The sequence below is a fragment of the Gobio gobio genome (genome assembly GCF_949357685.1).
Source record: "Gobio gobio genome assembly, chromosome: 7".
Classification (NCBI taxonomy): domain Eukaryota; kingdom Metazoa; phylum Chordata; class Actinopteri; order Cypriniformes; family Gobionidae; genus Gobio; species Gobio gobio.
Window position 1 is genome coordinate 8,961,888 of NC_137103.1, and position 23,473 is coordinate 8,985,360.

Below are 23,473 nucleotides of genomic sequence, written 5' to 3' on the forward strand. Positions count from 1 at the left end.
AAACGTGTGGCGTAACGCCAGAAAGAACCTCATTGGTTCTTGAGGAAGCTCAAACGTGTGGCGTAACGCCAGAATGAACCTCATTGGCTCTTGAGGAAGCTCAAACGTGTGGCGTAACGCCAGAATGAACCTCATTGGTTCTTGCGGAAGCTCAAACGTGTGGCGTAACGCCAGAATGAACCTCATTGGTTCTTGAGGAAGCTCAAACGTGCTGCGTAACACGAGAATGAACCTCATTGGTTCTTGAGGAAGCTCAAACGTGCTGCGTAACACCAGAATGAACCTCATTGGCTCTTGAGGAAGCTCAAACGTGCTGCGTTACACCAGAATGAACCTCATTGGTTCTTGAGGAAGCTCAAACGTGCTGCGTTACACCAGAATGAACCTCATTGGCTCTTGAGGAAGCTCAAACGTGCTGCGTTACACCAGAATGAACCTCATTGGTTCTTGAGGAAGCTCGAACGTGTGGCGTAACACCAGAATGAACCTCATTGGTTCTTGCGGAAGCTCAAACGTGTGGCGTAACACCAGAATGAACCTCATTGGCTCTTGAGGAAGCTCAAACGTGTGGCGTAACACCAGAATGAACCTCATTGGTTCTTGAGGAAGCTCAAACGTGTGGCGTAACACGAGAATGAACCTCATTGGTTCTTGCGGAAGCTCAAACGTGCTGCGTAACACGAGAATGAACCTCATTGGCTCTTGAGGAAGCTCAAACGTGCTGCGTAACACCAGAATGAACCTCATTGGTTCTTGAGGAAGCTCAAACGTGCTGCGTAACGCCAGAATGAACCTCATTGGCTCTTGCTGAAGCTCAAACGTGTGGCGTAACGCCAGAATGAACCTCATTGGTTCTTGAGGAAGCTCAAACGTGCTGCGTAATGCCAGAATGAACCTCATTGGCTCTTGCTGAAGCTCAAACGTGCTGCGTAACGCCAGAATGAACCTCATTGGCTCTTGCTGAAGCTCAAACGTGTGGCGTAACACCAGAATGAACCTCATTGGCTCTTGAGGAAGCTCAAACGTGCTGCGTAACGCCAGAATGAACCTCATTGGCTCTTGAGGAAGCTCAAACGTGCTGCGTTACACGAGAATGAACCTCATTGGCTCTTGAGGAAGCTCAAACGTGCGGCGTAACACCAGAATGAACCTCATTGGCTCTTGAGGAAGTTCAAACGTGCTGCGTTACACCAGAATGAACCTCATTGGCTCTTGAGGAAGTTCAAACGTGCTGCGTTACACCAGAATGAACCTCATTGGTTCTTGAGGAAGCTCAAACGTGTGGCGTAACGCCAGAATGAACCTCATTGGTTCTTGAGGAAGCTCAAACGTGTGGCGTAACGCCAGAATGAACCTCATTGGCTCTTGAGGAAGCTCAAACGTGCTGCGTAACACCAGAATGAACCTCATTGGTTCTTGAGGAAGCTCAAACGTGTGGCGTAACGCCAGAATGAACCTCATTGGTTCTTGAGGAAGCTCAAACGTGTGGCGTAACACCAGAATGAACCTCATTGGCTCTTGAGGAAGCTCAAACGTGCTGCGTAACACCAGAATGAACCTCATTGGTTCTTGAGGAAGCTCAAACGTGCTGCGTAACACGAGAATGAACCTCATTGGTTCTTGAGGAAGCTCAAACGTGCTGCGTAACACCAGAATGAACCTCATTGGCTCTTGAGGAAGCTCAAACGTGCTGCGTAACACCAGAATGAACCTCATTGGCTCTTGAGGAAGCTCAAACGTGCTGCGTAACACAAGAATGAACCTCATTGGCTCTTGAGGAAGTTCAAACGTGCTGCGTTACACGAGAATGAACCTCATTGGCTCTTGAGGAAGCTCAAACGTGCTGCGTTACACGAGAATGAACCTCATTGGCTCTTGCTGAAGTGTCTTCCACAACTGATGTGTGAGTTGATGAATGTGAATGAAAGCCTTGATTAAATCTGTTCATCATATAAAGCGATCGAGTCTCTTCAGAAGATTGGAGTAAACCGCTCGACATGGATCAGTTTCTCGATCTTTATGATCGTGGTAGTTGTGTAGCCGTCAATGGAGGAACGACGTGAGGGTGAGTCGATGATGGGTTTCATTTTTGGGTGAACTATCCCTTTGACATGAACCAGAAGTTTTTCATGATGGTGTGCGGCCGTCTAGTGGTCATAATAATGTATCCACCGCAGGTGTAAGTTATTTTCTGTGAATGCGAGAGACTTGCGGTTCATTCAGAGAAGCCAGTGGATCTGGATGTTTATTGGCAATGTTGTGGCACCTCCAGCAGTGACTGACAGCTGCTATACTGACGTAATTGTGACATCAAATCCTGAATAAAGAGCCTTATTTAGTGAACGCATTTACAAATTGGTCATATTTTTCAAATGTAGTCAGTTGGTGGCACATCTGTATTTGAGTGGCTCGTGCCACTGAATGTTGTTGATCACGCAAACTGGCCATTCAACACACAGAATAAATCTGTCGTGTCTGTGAATGCCACATTAGCAGTCGCATCTGTTACTGTAAACCGTTATTTTTGCATGGTGCTGTGTAACATTAGCCAGCGCAAGATAAGCCAAAACTTACGACAATTGAGCAAGATCCACCGCTGGTGTGTGTGTTACTGTTTGTGATTTAGGAAGTTATCAGAGTGTGATATTGATAGGTCTATACTTTAATATGTGGTTAGTTGTTCTCATCTATGGCTTTCACGTATCATTTTATGGAATCATGTAATAAGTAATAAAAGCATTTTTTAAGTGTGAACATTCCTTCTGGAGATTCCTGAATGTTGTGTTGGAGTATTGGACTTGCTGTAGCCATATTTTAATAGACATCCAGTTTAATAAAGAATTAAGGCCTGTTCACACCGGGACGATTTTCGCGCGCGTTTAATCGCCGACGTTTAACGCCTTGTGACTAAACAAAGGGCGCCAATGTGAGGGTTCACACCGACGCGCAAAACGCCAGGCGTAAAAGCGTCATTTAAAAAAAAAATGCCTTGTTCGTTTTTTTGTTTTGACGCGGCGCGTTAAAAACTGGCCGACCAATGAGATTGGCGCTTTAGTTCACGTGGCTGGAGCTGCTGAAGTTACAGTAAAACACCACTTGGTGGCGCTCAAGCACAAAACGGTCTTGCCGAGCACACACTGATACAACGAAGAGGAAGTAAGTAGACAAAGAAGAAGATGAGCTGCTAATGCTGCTTGCCAGTTAGCAAAAAGTGTGTGAATGGTTTTGGCCATAGACATAATATATCTGTGGTTTTGGCAAGCACGTAAATACTCTCTCTTCTCCTTCTGTGTGACGAGCGAGTGTCAGAAGCGTAAAGTGCCGGAGCACCACTTTGTGTACCGGGAGCGCATCATCTACTGAATGTGCACGTTCACTCGCCGCATCGCCAGTGGAAATCGCTTGGGTGTGAACACTCAAGACGCGCCGAAAAACGCACGCGATATTCGTCCGGGTGTGTACAGGTCTTTACTCTTCCCAAAAACATGGTAAGCCTAAGTTGATCGTAGAGACCACTGGAGGCAATTGTTCTACGATCAACTTTTGGGAAACACAGCCCAGAACACTAACCTAAATTAAAGCAATAAGTCCCGTGAAGCTGTAGTTTACAGGGAATTAACAGCTTAGGAGCGTGGCTGAAGCCATAATCAGAAATAATATATATTTTTAGCAAAGTAAGAACTAATACTACAACTAAGAAACCAATGTGTACAAAGTTGCACAAGTCAGGATTAGTCTAAGTGTGTGTTAAACTCACAGCACATGCAGTGATGGAGCGCGCAGGACCGCTCTGAGACGCCACACACTGCACATTGCTTAACTATTTCTTTTCGTTCTAATTGTTTTGTTTAAAAGTGGACATTTCAAGCTTTCTATACACATATTCCTCATGTCTGAGGCAGTCGCTGCTGAGTTTGGGTTTATTTATGAGACATGTTCAAGAGCAATCGTTATCGCTCTGGCGCCTTCATGTCACGATTATTGTCTGCTATAGTCTATTTGCTTCTTATTTATTAAATCCAGGCAATTGGCTGATGCAACATTGATTAAAATTAAGATACAATTTATACAAAACGAAATCCACTTTAAAGAAAGGCTTTCTACAAAACAAAACTTAATGAGGTGTTCAAAATCATTTCTGTCTTCTGACATATTGGCATCGTTTCACAATCAATATAGCCGAGATGAAATTTAAAAATAACATCATAATATTTAAACATAAATATGAAACAAAATACATTGTTTAATGGCTACAACAGGTATAGTAGCTACAGTACAGAGAAATGTCATGTCTGAGCGGGATTTGAGCGGATCATAAGCGGTTCATGGCATAGAGCGGATTATAGAGCTGAGCATCACATCGCTCCACTTCGCTCATTCTCATCAGAACGTCTACATGTATAAAAAAAAATGGTCGGGTTTAAATCGGGCTCATAATTACAGTTAATGTGTCGGGTTGTGCTCGGACACAACGTGCACAGGCTCAGGTAGGGTCAGGCTTCCTCGTTTCCTTTCCTAGCTTCCTTCCTTTAGTCGATAAAACACTTCCGCAAAGGCTTCACCTGTGCATCCTCGCTCATGACTCCTCAGGAAGAGTTGAGATGTCCTGCAAGATGGCTGAGCTCCATCGGTTTCCGGTTCATAGGATGGAGGATGGAGGAGTGAGGAAACGAGCCGGGGTTATTGAGAAGCACCTGTACTCTCTATCACACAATAATATAAGCTCCAATGAACAGTATCAATGAGAACAAACACAAGGTGCTAAGGCTGTTGTGCAGCTACACAGAATCATTGGGTGAAGCAGTCATAGCCGTGTTTTATCTTGAATAAAACACAGCTATTGACCAATCAGAATCAAGGAACGGAAGTACTACTAATAATAGTTCGTTGACGTAGTTGCAAAGTTATTTTAAGGTTAAAGTCCCTTTAAGACAAGTCACTTCGCTCGGCGGCCATTTTGGAAACGCCTCTCGGTCATGCAAGTGCAGCTCCTTTCTCTTTGAATGGGGAAACATCAAATTCTCCAAAACTGTTTGCCAAGCATACGATGAAATTTCGTATTTGAAATCACCAATGAAATCTGACAACTGTCTCATAAATGTTGTTTCTAAATGCTTGAATCATGTAAAAAAAAAAAAAAAACGCATTTTCAGGCTGGACAAAGCTGCGCATGCGCACGCTCGTCTCAGAACACGGCCTGTTTCTATAGCAACCGGGGCTGCGAAGACTTTACTAATCATCGATTGCCATATTGTGCATTGATCGTACTTTCTCTCCCATTCATAAATAATCAGAGTGCACAGTTTATATGAATATAATAAAGTCTTTGCTTATAGTTAGTAGAATGTCTAAAGTGGACCATTAAAATAACCAAACCAAATATTTTTAAGAAATAATAATAGGCTATGCCAAAACTATTATTAAATATATCTGGACAGCCTGGACAATTACAATGTATGATAATAACAAAAGTCAAAAAGCAGAATTCATTGACTTTGCCCAATAATGAACTGATGATGTGCTGAGTGTGTTTGACTAATGGCCGGCCTCTTTAATTTAAGAGAGATTCTGGTTTTATAATGAGATTGATCATAAATAATGGACACGGGATACACATCATGGCTTAGAACATAAATATGTATTTCTTATGATGTATTTAAATGTGAAACAGCAGGTGTGGAGCAGGAGAAAGAGCAGTCGAGCAGCTGTGAACGGAGAGAGATGTCGTCGTCCTACAATTGCACTTCTTCAGAGGAAAGCTGACCACAGGACAGAAGCTCCCACACACAGTGCAGGACGCCTCAGGGGCATCAGGACACCATTAAAGAGGACATAAGGCATCAGAGATCACTGGCAGGCTGGGGCGTGTGTTCATGCAATGGTGGGAAACTAACAGGACCTTAGGCTAATCTCAGCAAGCTTCAGCTCAGAAACATTCAGACAGTCCAGCCTCTCCACGTCCACTGGACAGAAAACACAAGAATCACAAATAAATGAAGTCTTGTAGATGCACACCTGTGTGAAGACGGCGTTTCATGGATGGAGTGTGTGTGTGTGGACTGTGCTCGGTGTGTTGATATGGTTTAATATGTGTTAAGGCACAGTGAGTGAAGACGTGCGGCTCTACTAATGGCGGAGGTCATCTGTCACTGACACTGTTTTTCTCAAACCTACTGACGACATTTCACAAAATAAAAACACTTCTTTATGATTATCTAAGAAATTAAAACGAAGTGAAACATTCAGATCTGCTCGGTCAAATTGAACGCAAGAATGATTTTGTTTGAACGTTTGATGAATGAGGTCCAGTAGATCACTGTATACTACACCCACCAGGCATAACATTATGACCTAATATTGTGTTCCTCTTTTGCTGCCAAAACAGCCCTGACCCGTCAAGGCATGGACTCCTCTAGACCCCTGAAGGTGTGCTGTGGTATCTGGCACCAAGATGTTAGCAGCAGATCCTTTAAGTCCTGTACATTGAGAGGTGGGGCCTCCATGGATTGAACTTGTTTGTTCAGCTCATCCCACAGATGCTCGATTGGATTGAGATTTGGGGAATTTGGAGGCCAAGTCAACACCTCAAACTCGTTGTTGTGCTCCTCAAACCGTTCCTGAAGCATTTGTGCTTTGTGGCGGCGCATGATCTGCTGAAAGAGCCACAGACACAGGGAATACCGTCTCCATGAAAGGCTGGACATGGTCTCAGCAATGCTGAGGTGGTGCGTGTCAAAGTAACATCCACATGATGGAGGACCCAAGGTTTCCCAGCAGAACATTGCCCAAAGCATCACTGCCTCCGCTGGCTCGCCTTCTTCCCATAATGCACCTGTGCCATGTGTTCCCCAGGTAAGCCACACACACACACCCGGCCATCCACGTGATGTAGAAGAACATGTGATCATCAGACCAGGCCTCCTTCTTCCATTGCTCCGTGGTCCAGTTCTGATGCTCAGTGCCACTGTTGGTGCTTTGGGCGGGGTCAGGGGTCAGCATGGGCACTGGTCAGCGGCTGTGCCGCCCCATACACAACAAACTGAGATGCTCTGTGTATTCTGACACCTTTCTATCAGAACCAGCATTAACTTCTTGAGCAGTTTGAGCTCCAGTAGCTCGTCTGTTTGATCGGACCACACGGGCATCAATGAGCCTCGGCCGCCCATGACCCTGTGGCCGGTTCTCCACTGGTCCTTCATGACCCTGTGGCCGGTTCTCCACTGGTCCTCCATGACCCTGTGGCCGGTTCTCCACTGGTCCTTCATGACCCTGTGGCCGGTTCTCCACTGGTCCTTCATGACCCTGTGGCCGGTTCTCCACTGGTCCTCCATGACCCTGTGGCCGGTTCTCCACTGGTCCTCCATGACCCTGTGGCCGGTTCTCCACTGGTCCTTCATGACCCTGTGGCCGGTTCTCCACTGGTCCTTCATGACCCTGTGGCCGGTTCTCCACTGGTTCTTCCTCAGAGCACTTTTGATAGAGACTGACCACTGCAGGCCGGGAACAGCCCACAAGAGCTGCAGTTCTGGAGATGCTCTGATCCAGTCGTCTAGCCGTCACAATCTGGCCCTTGTCAAACTCACTCAAATCCTTACGCTTGCCCATTTTTCCTGCTTCAACACATCAACTCTTGAGGACAAAATGTTCACTTGCTGCCTAATATATCCCACCCACTAACAGGAGATGAAGAGATCATCAGTGTTATTCACTTCATAATGTTATGCCGGATCAGTGTATACTGTGTTTTAAAAATGTGGAAAACACAATGCATTGAGCAATACTAAACAATTCAAAACGTATTCAGCCCACATGCTTAATTCAGGAAGTGAGATCTAGTTTTCATCTTAATTTTTAGTGCAGTCTATGCAGAAATAGCTTAAGTTTTAGAAGTTTAATCAACTAATGAGTAGAGCAGAAACAGTGTGTGTTAGTGTATTACCCAGAGTGCACTACTCTTCAGCATGTCTATCTAACGGCTGTCATTCAGAACTACAGCGTTCACTAATTCTATCATATCTTTATAGGCGAGAGGTGTGATAGTATGCGGTTCTGAATTCAGCAATGCAGTATGCAACACAAGCACTAAGCATGACCTATCCCATGATGCATTGCGCCTGACTTCACTTTCCATTTCTGTGACAGATGAACTGCAAATGTCAACCCTGATTTTTAACTTCTCCTTGAATTAGTATTTACTCAATTTTTTATTCAAAATGTAACATTTATATCCGAGATGAAAACTGGACTGAACTGAATTAAACAAGAGGCGATGATGCACACTACATGATATAGTATAGGGTACTGTGCAGTGTGTACATAGTATGTAGTAGCACTGAAAGGCCAGCAGAGAGCGCTCATGAGTTGAGTGTATATGCACTACAGGGATAGTTCAACCCAAAATGGAAATTCTGTCATCATTTGCTCACCCTCAGGTTGTTAAAGGAGCACTTCAGCGCTGGGAAGATGAATGTGTATTTAAACTGGGTCATTTATGTAGAAGAAATGTGAAATTATTTTTGAATTTGGTGCCTTCTAGACTGAGAAAAGACAGAAAATGTATTTTTGTCTCATGCGGATGAAAGACAACAACTCCCAGAATGCACTTGCTTCAATGAAGCCACTCCCATTGGAATATACTACTGGGTTTCTACTGATACAAAGCTAATCTCTGAAGTAACCCTTTAACCATAAGGCTTTGGTTCACCTTCGAAACACAAATGAAGATATTTTTACTGAAACCTGAGAGATTTCGGATTACTTTTACCAAGCCTTTATGACCTTTTCGGATCTTTTACCACTAGAACAAACCTCATTGTTTCCCGTGCATCAGCTTCTGTGTTTACTATATTTGATGTGCTCCATGTACGTGTGTCAATCATTGTTTAGAGGAGAATAAAAGACTAAATTAAATCTGTTCATCGTGTAAAGCGTCGCCTAAATGACGCCCCTTTTGGATCTTTTAAGTTTTGATTACCTGGACTTTCAATGGAGGGATGAAACCTCTCAGCTTTCATTACAAATATCTTAAAGGGCACCTGTTATGCCCCTTTTTACAAGATGTAATTTAAGTCTCAGGTGTCGCCAGAATGTGCCTGTGAAGTTTCACCCCACAGATCATTTATTATACCATGTTGTAAATCTGAATCAAACAACAGAAGACAAACAGGAAATCACTCACTGCTCTCGACTGAGTAACTTCAGTAGCTTTAATAAGAACACATACTTGCTCTGGCGAGGAGATAAACATGACGGACTGTGTACAGCTCATGGTGGGCGGGGTCTATGCTAATAGGGCGGAGTCTGTCAGCAGTTGTGGGCGGGGCCTGTGCAATGTGACATCACAAAAGCTAGAATCTGCAGATGCAGGGCTCGACATTAACCCTAGTCCAAGTAAAAAAAGAAGTTGCTTGTCTGGAGTGGTGTAAATATAATTTATTCTAAAGCAATATTCTTATCAGTGTTCTATCGGCTTTGACATCTGTGATATTTACCCTGGGGGCTTTTTTTACTTTTATAAAAGGACACTATAGGGCTGTTACCAATCAAATTAAATCATTTACTCTGAAAAATTACAACTGCATTAAAGGGGCTATATGCGTTTTTCTGAAATTTAAACTCGCGTCTGACACCTGTGGCCAAAAAACAGAACTGCTCTTATTTTCTGCTCGCTCTCGCAGCGGTGGTGACGTCACATCCGCAGACAGCGCGGGAAAACAACCCGCCAGAAAATAGGAAAAATAGGATACAGGCTTATAGGTGCACCCACTGGCCCTCATTTATCAAAAGTGCGTACACCAATTTTCCAGCGTACACCCAAAACCACGGTGACTTTGAGATTTATCAATATGGACGTTGGCGTACGGCGCGCTCAAATCCTACGCCAGCTCAGGAGGTGGTGTACGCATGTTTTGAGTTAGTGCGAAAATGCGCAGAAAAACAATTCCTAACACCACAAAACGCACTGACAAAGATATGCTATTATGACCCACTGTAAAAACAACAACAACAACAAATAAAGCCCTATTCGCACGGGATAAGTACGCTATTATCTGGGGACCTCGTGTGATTTAGAAATGACTCCCCCACATCTGAATTTTGCGTGGCGCATTCGCACGGGATAAGCTGTGATTTTACTCGAATTTACTGACTATCTCCCGGATATGATGTTACTTGAAAATGTTTTTTCGTTATATAGCTATATGAAATTATAAACAGTCGTATCGATATCATTTTGATTGTTTTATAGGCTAGTAATACAAATAATTTCGTTCAGTTAGAGAATAGACGCAATTAAAAACGTAACTGAGCAATATAATAATATACGACGGAAGATTCAGTTTTCAAAGTGTTTTTCATTAAGAATAATATTAAACACACCATTCAAGCAATTTACTCCCAAATTGTGCTCATTCTAAAGTGAAAGTGGTAGCCTAATCCGCGCGGCCGCACGGGAATTCATAACGGTGCACATATGCAGCCTAGCTCCATTCTTCGTGAAAGATAAAGATAGAAATGCTCACAGGGCACAAAAACCTTGAAAAAATTATATACGATCCGCCTAATCCCGGCCAAATAGATGCCGATTCGCACGGGACTAATATTATCACCTCGGTGTTCGCTGAAATATGGTAGGTATTCGCGGGGGAAATTTTACTTTACATATTACAGACATGGCCGATTCGCACGGGACTAAGATCACAGACATTCTCTGCAATTATTACAAATCACCAGAGCTCCCCGCATATACTAATCCTGTGCGAATAAGTAATTATAAACTTCAGTGTTTATTTTTGTGCAACATGAACTTCAATGTTTAATTTGTGTGACTTTACCAAAGCATTTGATTTGTAGGCATATGTATTCCTCCAGTTAGGCCCGGCAGCTGCGCACGGACTGGGACTGAACATAATTCAGACTGACAAAATAATAAAAATGACATTCTTCTTCTTTTAAATAATAATAAAATAAATAATAATAATAATAATAATGACATTCTTCTTCTAAATAGCAATAAGCGTCATTAATAATACAAATCATAATAATAATAATCTTACAAATTGTCATGCAATTATTAATGTGAATGAATGGTACTCCACATCACATCATCATCACTATTGTACACCCCAATACATGTGATGTGATACGAAATTAAATGCGTATTATTTCAAAACACGTGCTGTAAAATAATGAATTGTGATAAGTAGGGTTGGGAACCGAGAACCGGTTCTTATGCAGAACCGAAACTGATTTTTGAAAAATACCAGAACCGCGCGAAATTCCTAAGTTTCGGTTCCGAAAACGGTTCTGGTGCAATGTGTGTGCGAAGCGCTGGAAGCGTATCCTTTCATAGCGAGTGACAGCCAGTGTTGCCAACTCCGTGATTTTCCCGTTTTCCACTGTTGCCGCGGGCTGTGTTTCATGTCCGCGGGTTGAAACGATTGTGCAATTGTGCGGGTTTTGTTGTGAAAACCTGGCAACCCTGGCTCACCTCATCATGAATATTAATTACGTTGCCTGCCGCTTCCAGGAGGGCAACGCAGTTCAGCACTGAAAGCCCTCGCGCTACACATTTACGGTTTTGCGTCAGATATTTTCTCGTTGACCACCAGCATAGCGAAGAGAAAGTCACAAGTATGGATTCATTTCCAAAGAATGAATGATAATGAAGCAAAATGTAACACGTGAAAAGTTAATAACATGCAAAGGAGGCTGCACTAGCAATTTGACAAAACATTTGCTACAGCACAGAGTGCCTCAGGGCTTATATCAGATTTATAGTGAAAGGCATATATATATATATATATATATATATATATATATATATATATATATATATATATATATATATATATATATATATATATATATATATATATATATATATATATATATATATATATATATATATATTTGTCAACCGTTGAGTCACCATGGTTTAGGTAAGCGTTTAGGCACAATTACCTTTGTAATGCTGAATTGCAATTTATTATTTACAAGTTCACTGAATAACTGAATTACTATTAAATTAATATATAACTAATTAATAAATATAACTAATAAATATAATTTATAACTTGGTTTTATTCAGAGACAGAGAGATAAAATGTAATAAGACAATTTCAGAGGTGTTCATTTGAAAAAAAATGTGTTGCAAGAATGGCTTAATTAATACTGTAATATATGTACAGTACAGGACTTTTTTGACATTGCCAACCTGTAAATAAATTTTAGAGCAAGTAATAAACACAAAATGGATTGTTTGAGTTGCGTATTGTGCCTTTTTCTTTTACCACTATTTGTTTAATAATTTTAATGGAACCGGAATCGGAACCGGAATCGTTAGGCGGAACCTGAACCGGAACCGGAACCGGAAAATTTCTCACGATTCCCAACCCTAGTGATAAGTAATTTCTCATCCAAACAGCTATTTAAACTGGATTTCCACCGTACACCTTTTTGTGGGCGCCTTTAATCCCACTCTTTAAACTCCCAAATAAAACAATTTAGTTTTTTTTCCACTTCCCTGGTGATGGTCTCGATCTCCACGTCAGAGAAGTTTCGTGGGGGAGGCAGAGACTTGAATATATAGGGGCGTGTTATTCTAATGACGATCGTTTACAGCCGCGGCATTTATCAAGGGCAGGTTTTGCGTACGCCTGGATTTCAGAGGTGCGCACAGCTTCATAAATCAGGCGGTGAGAGGAGTGTAAGCATAATCTTACGCCAACATATACGCCCGTTTCTACGCAAGATTGATAAATGAGGGCCAATGTGAGCGGACAAGGTGTCAGTATGCTCATCAGGAGATGTTTGAGTCATAAATGGTAAAATATAAAGGCTATTGTTACGTTTATTTTGGGGAAAAAGTTGCATATAGCCCCTTTGAATCATGTTATAGATTGTTTAAAATATTTTTTGAATATATGAATAAGAAATGTTGGGGGGAAAATGATACTTTCAAAGATGCAAAACTAAACCACCAGTAGGTGATGGCAAGTGACCGTCTTACTGAGTGAGTCAATGGCTGAATCCGAAATCGCCCCCTATAGCCTTAAATAGGGCATTATTTGAGGGCACAGCCATTTGTAGTGGAGTCCGAAACCATAGTGGACATTATCGAGTGCACTCATTCAATCCCACAATGCACCGCAATAACAAGTGGCACTCGATGGCTGTCTGAATTCACTGACTCGTTTCATTCACTCCTTCAAGTGAACCGTATTAGAGGACTAACATAGGGAATAGTGAATGAGGGTTTAGGGGGCAATTTCGGATTCATTCAAATTCGTTGAAAAGGCTGATTCATTTAAGAATGAAGGCGTTGTTTATGAATGTGTGATTTAATCTTTGACTCAACTGATTCGTTCGAACGCTGAATCATTTAGTGTTGCTGTGGTTGTGCTGTGATTTTTGTTTGGACCAACTTGCTGAAATAGAACAAAAACAGTCTAAAAAGCGTCTAAAATGTAAGTGACTTAATATATGAATTACTTATTGTAGTAGAACTGTCGTATGAAATGTGGTGATGGCATTCAGGAAAACAGCACTCTTGGTCGTGTGATGTTGCTTAACTGTATCATTTTGTAAATATAAAAACTCCACATTTTGGGACAATGCTAACTGAGATTCTTTGTGTGTGCTGCGCTCATTTGTTTTCGATTTCTTGAAAGCCTCGAGTGGCTGCGCGAGCCTCAAAAGCGCAACCTTGCTACCGTCAGTACTTTACACATTATATAATACCAGCTATCATTCACTACTTACACAAAGGGCCCTATCATACACCCGGCGCAATGTGACACCAGACGTGTTTTCTGCTAGTTTCAGCTCGACGCAGTTCTCATTTTCACGTTGTTTAAATAGCAAATGCACTCCCATGGGCGTCTGGTCTGAGCACCAGGTGTGATCAGGAGCATTGCTGGAGTGTTGCTATTGTGAGGAACTGAAAACGCAGTATTTTGTGTGTTATTTAAAGGGTGTGTTAGTAACATGAGCCTATAAGCAGGAGCACAACACACGTACACTCTGATTATCACACACACACACATGGACACGCAGCAGCACACACACATCTGGAGAAGCGTTCAGTCTTTCCGCTCGCAAATTCCTCCATGTAAATAGCGAATCCACCATGGCTTTTAAAGGGAATGGGAGATGAAGCTCTGATTGGTTTATTACACGTTACACCCAAAACACACCCATGACTCATTAAGAGACGAGGTACAACCATTTTAGACCATGTGCCCTGCGTGCAGACCATTTTTTTCCATTGTTAAACTAGCAAAAGTGGTTTCGCACACGCTCTTAGTGCACCTGCGCCATGAGCTTCAGACCATGTGCTCAGATTGATAAAATAGAGCTCTAAATGTAATCAATTCAGAATAATTTTCGAGTTTTGGTGATTCCCTAGTTATTTTTTGTTATTGACGTTCAGGATACTTGTCCGGTCGGGCACGTTCAAATTCTCTTTCACTCGTTCCTTCAACTGTCCCAGACAAGCGTTAATGTCAATCCCTGAAAAGGCTTTTTCTGAAACACTGCTTATGATTTATGAGTAGGTGGATTTTTACCATTATAGGGTGGTTGTGTACACACACTGCCGACACACAATTATGTTCAAATTTTGCATATGTTTAAAGGTTCGACATAATGACAGAATTTTCATTCTTTGGATGAACTATCTCTTTAAATGACTTCTGGCTCAACCAATGGCGTACGTTTGGGGGCGGAACAACCTGTAATAATCTGTTTAGCAGGGCATTGACTGGTTTTGCCTGTGGAACCCGTGTGGAAGAAAATCCCTTCTTGAATTTGGTTGTGTGCCGCTAGATGTCACACTTCAGCTTTAAATGGAGAGGGCTAATGTCGCAGCTACAGAGAGACAGGAGAGCATGAGGTCTTGCGTACGGGAGCTCTCTTTCAGCCTTGAATCTTTGGAAGGGTTTGAGGGGTGGGTTATAAAACGGTCCCACATTGAGCACACTGAACACTGAACCGCCCCTCTGATGGCTGCCTTTGAACATCACGAGGGACATGTGGACGAAACGGGTCGATCACAGCACAGCTTTAACTGCCAAAGCAATTCCGTCCTTTTGGTCGTTTACAAAAATACCACTAAAATTGTCTAGATGTAGTTTTGATGAGTTTGTGTAACCTATTGCAGAAGAAAGCTGCCATCTACACATGCAGAATGTAACCGAGAGCAAACTCAAACCCAGAAGTTGAGGGAATTTCACTAAAAGCGTAAAACTTTGTTGTTGAGAAGCGACTTCTTAAGGCAAGGACATAACAGGAAGCACAACTGGCTTCATGTGGACAGCTCTCCGGCTCTCACTGTTGCCCTGACAACAGCGCGCTCTCTCTCTCTCTGTTACTATGGAGAGGGAGACTATGGAGGCGGAGCCTGCCGAAGTGATGTGGAGAGTCTTTTTTTCAGACCTTCAGTCCATTTCTGGAGATAAAATCCAAATCTAGGGGGAAGTCCCAGGCTGCTCCTGTTCTGCATAGTTAGCATCTGCAGTCAGCAGTGAAGGCATCTGGATCTACCACAGCTGAGGGTTCTCTAGTTTGAGGAAGCCGGGGTCCTTGCGCAGCTCCCAGTACGTGTTGTTAGACACCCATCTCTCCCTTTGGTTACTGTCCATCACCTTCCTGTTACACAGAGGAGGCACAGGTTAAAAAGACGACACACAGGGTCTCATTCATAAGCATGCGTACGCGACAATTTTGTGCGGGAAATGTGCGTACGAACGGTTTTAAGAACAAATCACAATTCACCAAAGATTTCGTAATATTTTTTTATTATTAACGTTACTGAGGCGGAGCAGGAGCGAGTGTTGTGGAGCTGAGGAACCGCTGGAGTAATTGTTAATAAGATGAACGCAACACACGCCTCGCGAGCAGCGGGACTTTTATTATGACACAGTCGCCACTTCCGCTCCTGCGCTCATGAGTGTGAGGAAACGAAGCTCTGATGATCATATTAGACTCATCTGAGTGTGTTGATGATGGGATGGCGTTACTCTGTGTGTTCTCTCAGCGGCTGCTATGACACTTGTTCACACTGCAGTGAGAGGAAAGCGTTTCTGCAGAATAAAACCGGAAACCGAGGGGAACGCGGATATGATGTCATCGACAGGTCACGCCCTCACACGTCCCGGTTCCTCGGGTAAAATAGCAATTTCTCACGATTTACAAATAGTTGGAAACATTTGGGATATTGTAAGTACTCGACTGAACAAAATATATAACACTGGCCTAGTGGTGTTTGGATAATTTACTGAAAAATTGTTACATAGTGCAGCTTTAAGATTATTTGTTTGTTATTTTTAATAGTATGTTTGGGTACGTTTAAATCATTGATAAGTGTATTTATTTAGTTTTGATGTATGTTTGTTGCAAGGTTTATTCATTTTGGTGTTTTCTTTTCTTTTTGTACAGGCTCTTACGTTGATTCCCAATGTTTCATGGTGATACTACGTCTTATGGCGTCCAACGGTGATCGCATCTGTGACGGATATTCAATAAAGTGTGGGAATCATCAGTCCAAGAGCCTATCCTTTCTTAAGCTAGGGAGTGACAACATTTTTTGGGACCATTTAGAAATGTCACCTTTTGAAAGTGAACTGAACCAGGAAGAAATTGCAACATTGCGACAATTTGAAGTCCTGTTTCCAAATCAAACAATCAGGTGTGAAAACGCAATGGGGCTAAACAAAAAGACACATTTTTGTGGAAACTAAACAGAAAGTGATGGCATGATCTATCTTTTAATCTCTCTAAATGACAGGGACTGGAGAGCAGAAGGTGCACTGACTTGAAGAATCGCGGCTGGTATTTGATGTTGTTCTCCTCCAGCCACTTCCTCCTGTTTCTCTGCTGCTCTTCGATCCTTTGCTTCTCAGCTGCTGCCATCTGGACATTTCCTTCCTCCAGATACCTGTGAGACACATTAAACCACAGCTTCAGCACAGCGTCAACTCTGTTCCACTGGTTTCAAGGAGTGATGAAAGAGCTGAACTAAGCAAGAAACTCTCTTAGGGAGCAGAAAAATTCACTCGATACACTTAAAATAGAGTGTAATTACAAAGTGACACGAAAGACTCAGTATTTCAAGTATTTCTAAGTATATAAAGTTAAACTGATTCCATGGGGCGTATACTTTCATTTTGAAATTAATCACATACTGTATGATCACAAGAATATTAACACACATGTAACGTTGTGACACTGTCACACATGACACGTGTTAACCTGCTCAATATATTATAGTATATATATATATATACAGGGCTTGACATGAACTTTTTTGCTCACCAGCCTCTGTGGCTAATGGTTTTCCAAACTTACTCGCCACTCAGCATTTTCACCGGCCACAATTTTGACATCGATACCATAGTGAATGTAGATATTTGTAATATTATCTCATCATTTGTCAGCAGGTTTATTAGGCTGCTGTCACTTTAAGACCTGACGCACAGATCCATTACACTGTTACACATGCGTTTTCTCTCTCAACTGTTTACATTCACTGAAAACAGAACTTACTGTGTTTACGTGAATACTCATCAAGACTGGCAATTTGACATTATTTTGTGTGTATTTGACTGTTTAAGTGCAATAATCACTGATAACTCAAGATGGCTTTATGTGTGCTTGATTGTGTATTCTATTCCTGTTGTTCGTCTCATCTTTTTAAAACACTCTCAACCTCTCTGTTAAATCTGACCGCATTTTATTTCATGTAACACTACCAAATAAGGCTGATTATTACATGTAAGTTTAGTTTAGTTTTGATGGACTTTTAGTTGGCCTGTTCCTGATTATGTTCACCCGCCCCTTGTTTAGCCTTCAGTTATCTCCTGTGTATTTAAGCCTTCAGTTGGGCTGAAGTCAAAATCGCCCCCTAAACCCTCAAATATTTTGGCACTATTTGAGGGGACAGCTATTTGTAGTGGTGTCCGAAACCATAGTGGCCATTATTGAATGCACTCATTCAATCGCACAATGCACTGAAATAACAAGCATACAGCCGATGTACACTCAACAGACTCGTTTTCATTTACTCCTTCAAGTGATCTGCATTAGTGGACTAACATAGGGAATAGTGAATGAGGGTTTAGGGGGCAATTTCGGATTCAGCATTTGTTTCAGTTCATTGTCCTGTAATGTCTAAGTGTTATTGCTAGTTATGTTCTCTCCTGCACCCTAGTTGGTTTCTTGTTGGATTACCTGCTTTGTTTTAATATTTTTATAACATTTGTATTAATAAAATGGCTACAATTACATCTACCTCTCCTTCTCTTTTTTGCTTCCTTGCCTGCCGTAATAACATTTCTTCTTATTTCAGTTTTAGTTTAAGTCTTTTTAAAACTTCAACCTGAATTTATTTTATTTTTAAGTTTTTCATGTAATATTTATATGTCTATTTTTTTCATCTAATATTTATGTGTTAAGACCTGTTCATTGATGACGTCATCAGCGACTAGTCGACTTTCATCACATAAATGCAGACTTAAAAAACAAATCGTTCAACCCCTACTTTAAAGAACATTTTGATACACAAAATGTAATAAACATATTTAAGTTTTAACAGTAACATTTAAAATTCTCTTCTGCCAAATTTTGTGGTGTACAGAAAAGTCTGTCCAATCAAACGATAACGTCCCTTCTGCCTAATACCAACCACTAGCAATAGCATGTCGGCCTGAAACGAGAGTTGCGATTGTTTTTTTTTCATATTGTGATGTATATCCGAGTGAAACGGCTTCTGTAATGAGAAAAAATGTAGGGCGGGGCTTGATTTTGTCCTTCGGGAATTGATTGGATCGTTGCAAGTTGGGCGTTTCTAACGAAATGGAGGCAGAAACGAGACCGACCGCGATAGCCCCACCCTTGTGCACATGACAGGAAGAGAAGTCGTTTCAAGGGGGAGGGAAGGTTAACATTTTTGATTAAAGATTATGAGGATGCATATAATGAAGTGCACAGATAAATCATTTATAATATTCCATGAAAATAAGAATTGTGATTTCATGGCGACTTTAAGGCCTCGATATACTCACGAGTCACTGCAAAGTTCTTTTCGTTCTTCGCTTTGGGGTAAAAAGAAGTTTGAAACACATGAGCAGTAGTATAGTGTTAACGGACGGTTAGATGGATATGTAAATATGTGCTGTGTGCTTTCCTCTCAATAACAAGCACAACAAAAGTGACGCTGGTGAGAAAACGGCAGTTTAGAAAGCACCTGATCATAGTGATGTGGATGTGTTTGCACCAGCTCTGCAGTTCAGCACTCCGGTCACGTCACGTTTATTTATACAGCACTTTATACAAGCAGACGCTTTACAGTGTTAAACAGGAAGTCAGTGTGTCTTTCAATTAACATCACGACTTCAGTTTCTACTATAAAGTGGCTCTCCAGTGTATTCATGTTCTTAATCACGGACGTCCAACCACGATCAGAAGAAACGAATCAGAGATTTACACGTCAAAGAAGGCGGAGCCTCAGAGCCACACCTACTTATTGCATCATCGCCACGGACCAATGGTAGTTCAAAGGAGTTTACCAGCCGGAGGTCATTTTTCCGTAACGGTTTTTCGAACACCCATAACGCATGATTTAGTTCTAAATGGCATCACAGTTCATTAGTGATTAAGGGTTTAGGGGGCAATTTCGGTCGTGTGATGTTGCTTAACTATATCATGTAAAATATAAATATAAAAACTCCACATTTTGTCAGAAAGCCAACTGAGATTCTTTGTGTGTGCTGTGCTCATTTGTTTCGATTTCTTGAAAGCCTTGAGTGGCTGGAAAAATGTTGCCTGGTCTGATGAGTCTGGATTTCTGTTGAGCCATTCAGATGGTAGAGTCAGAATTTGGCGTAAACAGAATGAGAACCTGGATCCATCATGCCTTGTTACCACTGTGCAGGCTGGTGGTGGTGGTATAATGGTGTGGGGGATGTTTTCTTGGCACACTTTAGGCCCCTTAGTGCCAATTGGGCATGGTTTAAATGCCACGGCCTAACTGAGCATTGTTTCTGACCATGTCCATCCCTTTATGAGCACCATGTCCCCATCCTCTGATGGCTACTTCCAGCAGGATAATGCACCGTCACAAAGCTCCAATCATTTCAAATTGGTTTCTTGAACCTGACAATGAGTTCACTGAATTAAAATGGCCCCCACAGTCACCAGATCTCAACCCAATAGAGCATCTTTGGGATGTGGTGGAACGGGAGCTTCGTGCCCTGGGTGTGCATCCCACAAATCTCCATCAACTGCAAGATGCTCTCCTATCAATATGGGCCAACATTTCTAAAGAATGCTTTCAGCACCTTGTTGAGTCAATGCCACGTAGAATTAAGGCAGTTCTGAAGGTGAAAGGGGGTCAAACACAGTATTAGTGTGTGTTCCTAATAATCCTTTAGGTGAGTGTATAATACTCGCTATCATTCACTACTTACACAAAGGGCCCTATCATACACCCGGCGCAATGTGACGCCAGACGTGTTTTTTGCTAGTTTCAGTCGATGCCATTTTCACGTCCAGCATCACGTTGTTTAAATAGCAAATGCACTCCCATGAGCGTCTGGTCTGAGCACCAGGTGTGATCAGGAGCATTGCTGGAGCGTTGCTATTGTGAGGAACTGAAAACGACCAACCATTGACCAACACAAACCTGCTCTAAAGTCAATAGTGCAGTATTTTGTGTGCTATTTAAAGGGTGTGTTAGTAATATGAGCCTATAAGCGGGAGCACAACACACGTACACTCTGATTATCACACACACATGGACACGCAGCAGCACACACACGTTTTAAAATATAAAAAATAAAAGGATTCCTTTCAGGAGAAGCGTTTAGTCTTTCGGCTCGCATGTAAACAGTGAATCCGCCCTGCCTCAAGCGCAACTGGCTTTTAAAGGGAATGGGAGATGAGACTGTGATTGGTTTATTGCACGTTACACCCAAAACACACCCATGACTCATTGAGAGACGAGGTACAACCCTTTTGGACCATGCGCCTGGTGCGCCGACCGATTTTTATGTTGTTTAACTAGCAAAAGTGGATTCGCGCACGCCCTAAGTGCACCATGAGCTTCAGACCATGTGCTCAGATCGTTACAATAGGGCCTTAAGTGTACATTATCAGAGGAGTCACTGAGCTCCGAGCGTGTGTGTGTGTGTGTGTGTGTGTGTGTACCTCTGGTCCGGTCTGAATCGTGCATCTGTTGGTGGCAGCAGCTCCTTCAGCTCAGGGAAGAGCTCGTTGAGCTCTACAGCAAACCTGCTGAAGCCGTAGTACAGCTCATAATCTGTGGGCATGGACCCTGTACACACAACCACAACACTCATTTACATTAGCCTAGGTACATCTCACTCTCAAACATCATAAGAGCTGTCCTCTGTTGTGTTGAGCAGGGTCATAACTACAAAGAGCTGGAGAAATGAGAGCATTTCATCTTTCCCACTGGCCATTAAACTGTACTTTATTAAATTACAATGAATTTGAAAGAGGTGAGTGGTGTTTACCCATGTACTTTTTGGCACAGTGTCTGGGTGGTTATTAAATGGCCCAAGCCAAAAACTTTCACCAGGCATAAATCATACACTACCGTTCAAAATGTTGGGGCTAGTCTCTATTTTCATACTTTTTATATTGTGACAGTCCATTTTTATAGTAACTGGCCCAGGGTGAGTGTTCATGTTGGACCCTGGGAGTGTGTGTACCTGGTCTCCAGATGCATTTAGCTGAAGGTGGGACTCCACAGTACAGACCCTCATGCCATTTCCCAAACAGTCTGTGAATGACTTTCCCCTCCTGGTCCATCACAGATCCTTGCACCTCGTTCACATTCGAGCTCCAGTAGTTTCCCTGGACACAAACACACATACACTGATTAGGGTTGGGAATATGTAGACCTTTAGATTCATGAATTTCTGTTGCAAATATAGGGTGAATACTCATTGGAAGGGATTATGCCCTACTGGCTCCGAAGGGAAAGGCTCCTGGGGCTTGAAGTGGGGATTCTGGAGGAAACCGTGTCCCGTACTGTTACTATGGCAACGCAGAGCCGTGTCTATGCCCCTATTAGCTGCTCTTATGACAGGAATGTAACTGCTGATGAATTTTGTTGTTTAAATCAAGGCCTCCCTTTGTCCAAGACAAGATTCGAGGCTCTCCTATCTAAGCTGATATGCGTTTGTTTTTTTAGCATTAAGATGGTTAACATAACTAAACTTAAAGTGCCAATATTGTGCTTTTTTGGGATACTACCTTTCATGTAGTGTGTAAGAGAGCTGTTAGTGAATGTAAAATGGGCAATCTGACCAATCAGAGCAGAGTAGACTCTCTTTATCTAACTGTTTTAGTCACTGTGAGAAAAGAGCAGATGCTGCAATGCATATTATTTACATTTACATTTTATCCAAAGCGACTTACATTGCATTCAAGGTACACATTTTACTTTTTTTTTTTTTTTTGTCAATTCTTGCTTTCCCTGGGAATCGAACCCATGACCTCAGTGTTGCTAGCGCCATGCTCTACTGTTTGAGCTATAGGAAAGCTTATATTATGAGAAAATTAAAGTATTATTTGACCTTGGATGTATGTAGGAGACTCCAAATCAAACTTAGGAGCCTTTAAAATAGCCTTTAAATACTTATTGGGGCCCTGAAAGTTCGCTGAGGCTCCTAGTTGAGAAACCTCAGTGCATCCTGTGTGATATGTGATGCTGCAGATGTGTGTGTACCTTAATGAAGGTGAGCTTGCAGATGCAGATGGTGTTGCGCGTGCTTTTGATCGTGACCTCTCCATAATGCTCGATCCATCGCCTCCCGCTCAGAATGTTGTGGACGCACGTCGTCACCTTGTTCCACTCATAGTGATCCCCATAACTACCAGCACACAGGAAAAACATACGGTCAGATACAGGAGCCAGACCTGATGAAATATGAGGAGCCAGAAAGACTGATCGAGGGGGACAGATGCAAGATGGAGAGAAACAGATGTACCCGGGTAGCATGACATTCACTGTTCCGATGGGAAGAATCTCCATAGACTTCCCCCAAAACTTATTCTTCCATCTGACATCTGAAGCACAAATACACACACACACTTGAGTGTGATAATAAAAGGCTTTGAGAGCAAAACCACATGAGTGGTGTCAGTCTTACCCTGCCAGAAGGTGAAGTTCTGTGACTCACAGTGGCAGGCGGAGATGGGCGGATGGTGGCTCACCTGAACAAGGGTGGAAAACTTTATTAATGAAGCACAGGAATTAGCATAAATTCATTCAGAGAAATTATTAATAATGAAATACCAGAGCTTGTAAGTCAGCAAAAGATAGCTATAGCTTCATGAGACTTTACGACTTCAGTACAAAAAGTGTCACACTTTGACAAAAATTGATTTCTTGATTATTTCATGTTATATTAGGGATTTTATAACATCTAAATACAAATTTAAAAGG

The 23,473-nt window shown here is 42.1% G+C and overlaps 1 protein-coding gene across 1 annotated transcript in view; it reads right to left on the bottom strand.

Annotated features, from left to right (window-relative positions):
* Positions 1-14,422: 14,422 nt before the first annotated feature.
* osbpl6 (oxysterol binding protein-like 6) overlaps positions 14,423-23,473 on the bottom strand; it is a 101,028-nt gene continuing 91,977 nt past the window's right edge. The window contains exons 18-24 of the mRNA XM_079822447.1: positions 23,178-23,241; positions 23,016-23,094; positions 22,754-22,898; positions 21,732-21,876; positions 21,205-21,331; positions 16,814-16,936; positions 14,423-15,648 (exon numbers count right to left, since the gene is read on the bottom strand). Of these exons, the coding sequence (XP_079678573.1) occupies positions 15,540-15,648; positions 16,814-16,936; positions 21,205-21,331; positions 21,732-21,876; positions 22,754-22,898; positions 23,016-23,094; positions 23,178-23,241 (792 nt within the window). The 3' untranslated portion in view covers positions 14,423-15,539. The remainder of the gene's footprint in view (positions 15,649-16,813; positions 16,937-21,204; positions 21,332-21,731; positions 21,877-22,753; positions 22,899-23,015; positions 23,095-23,177; positions 23,242-23,473) is intronic.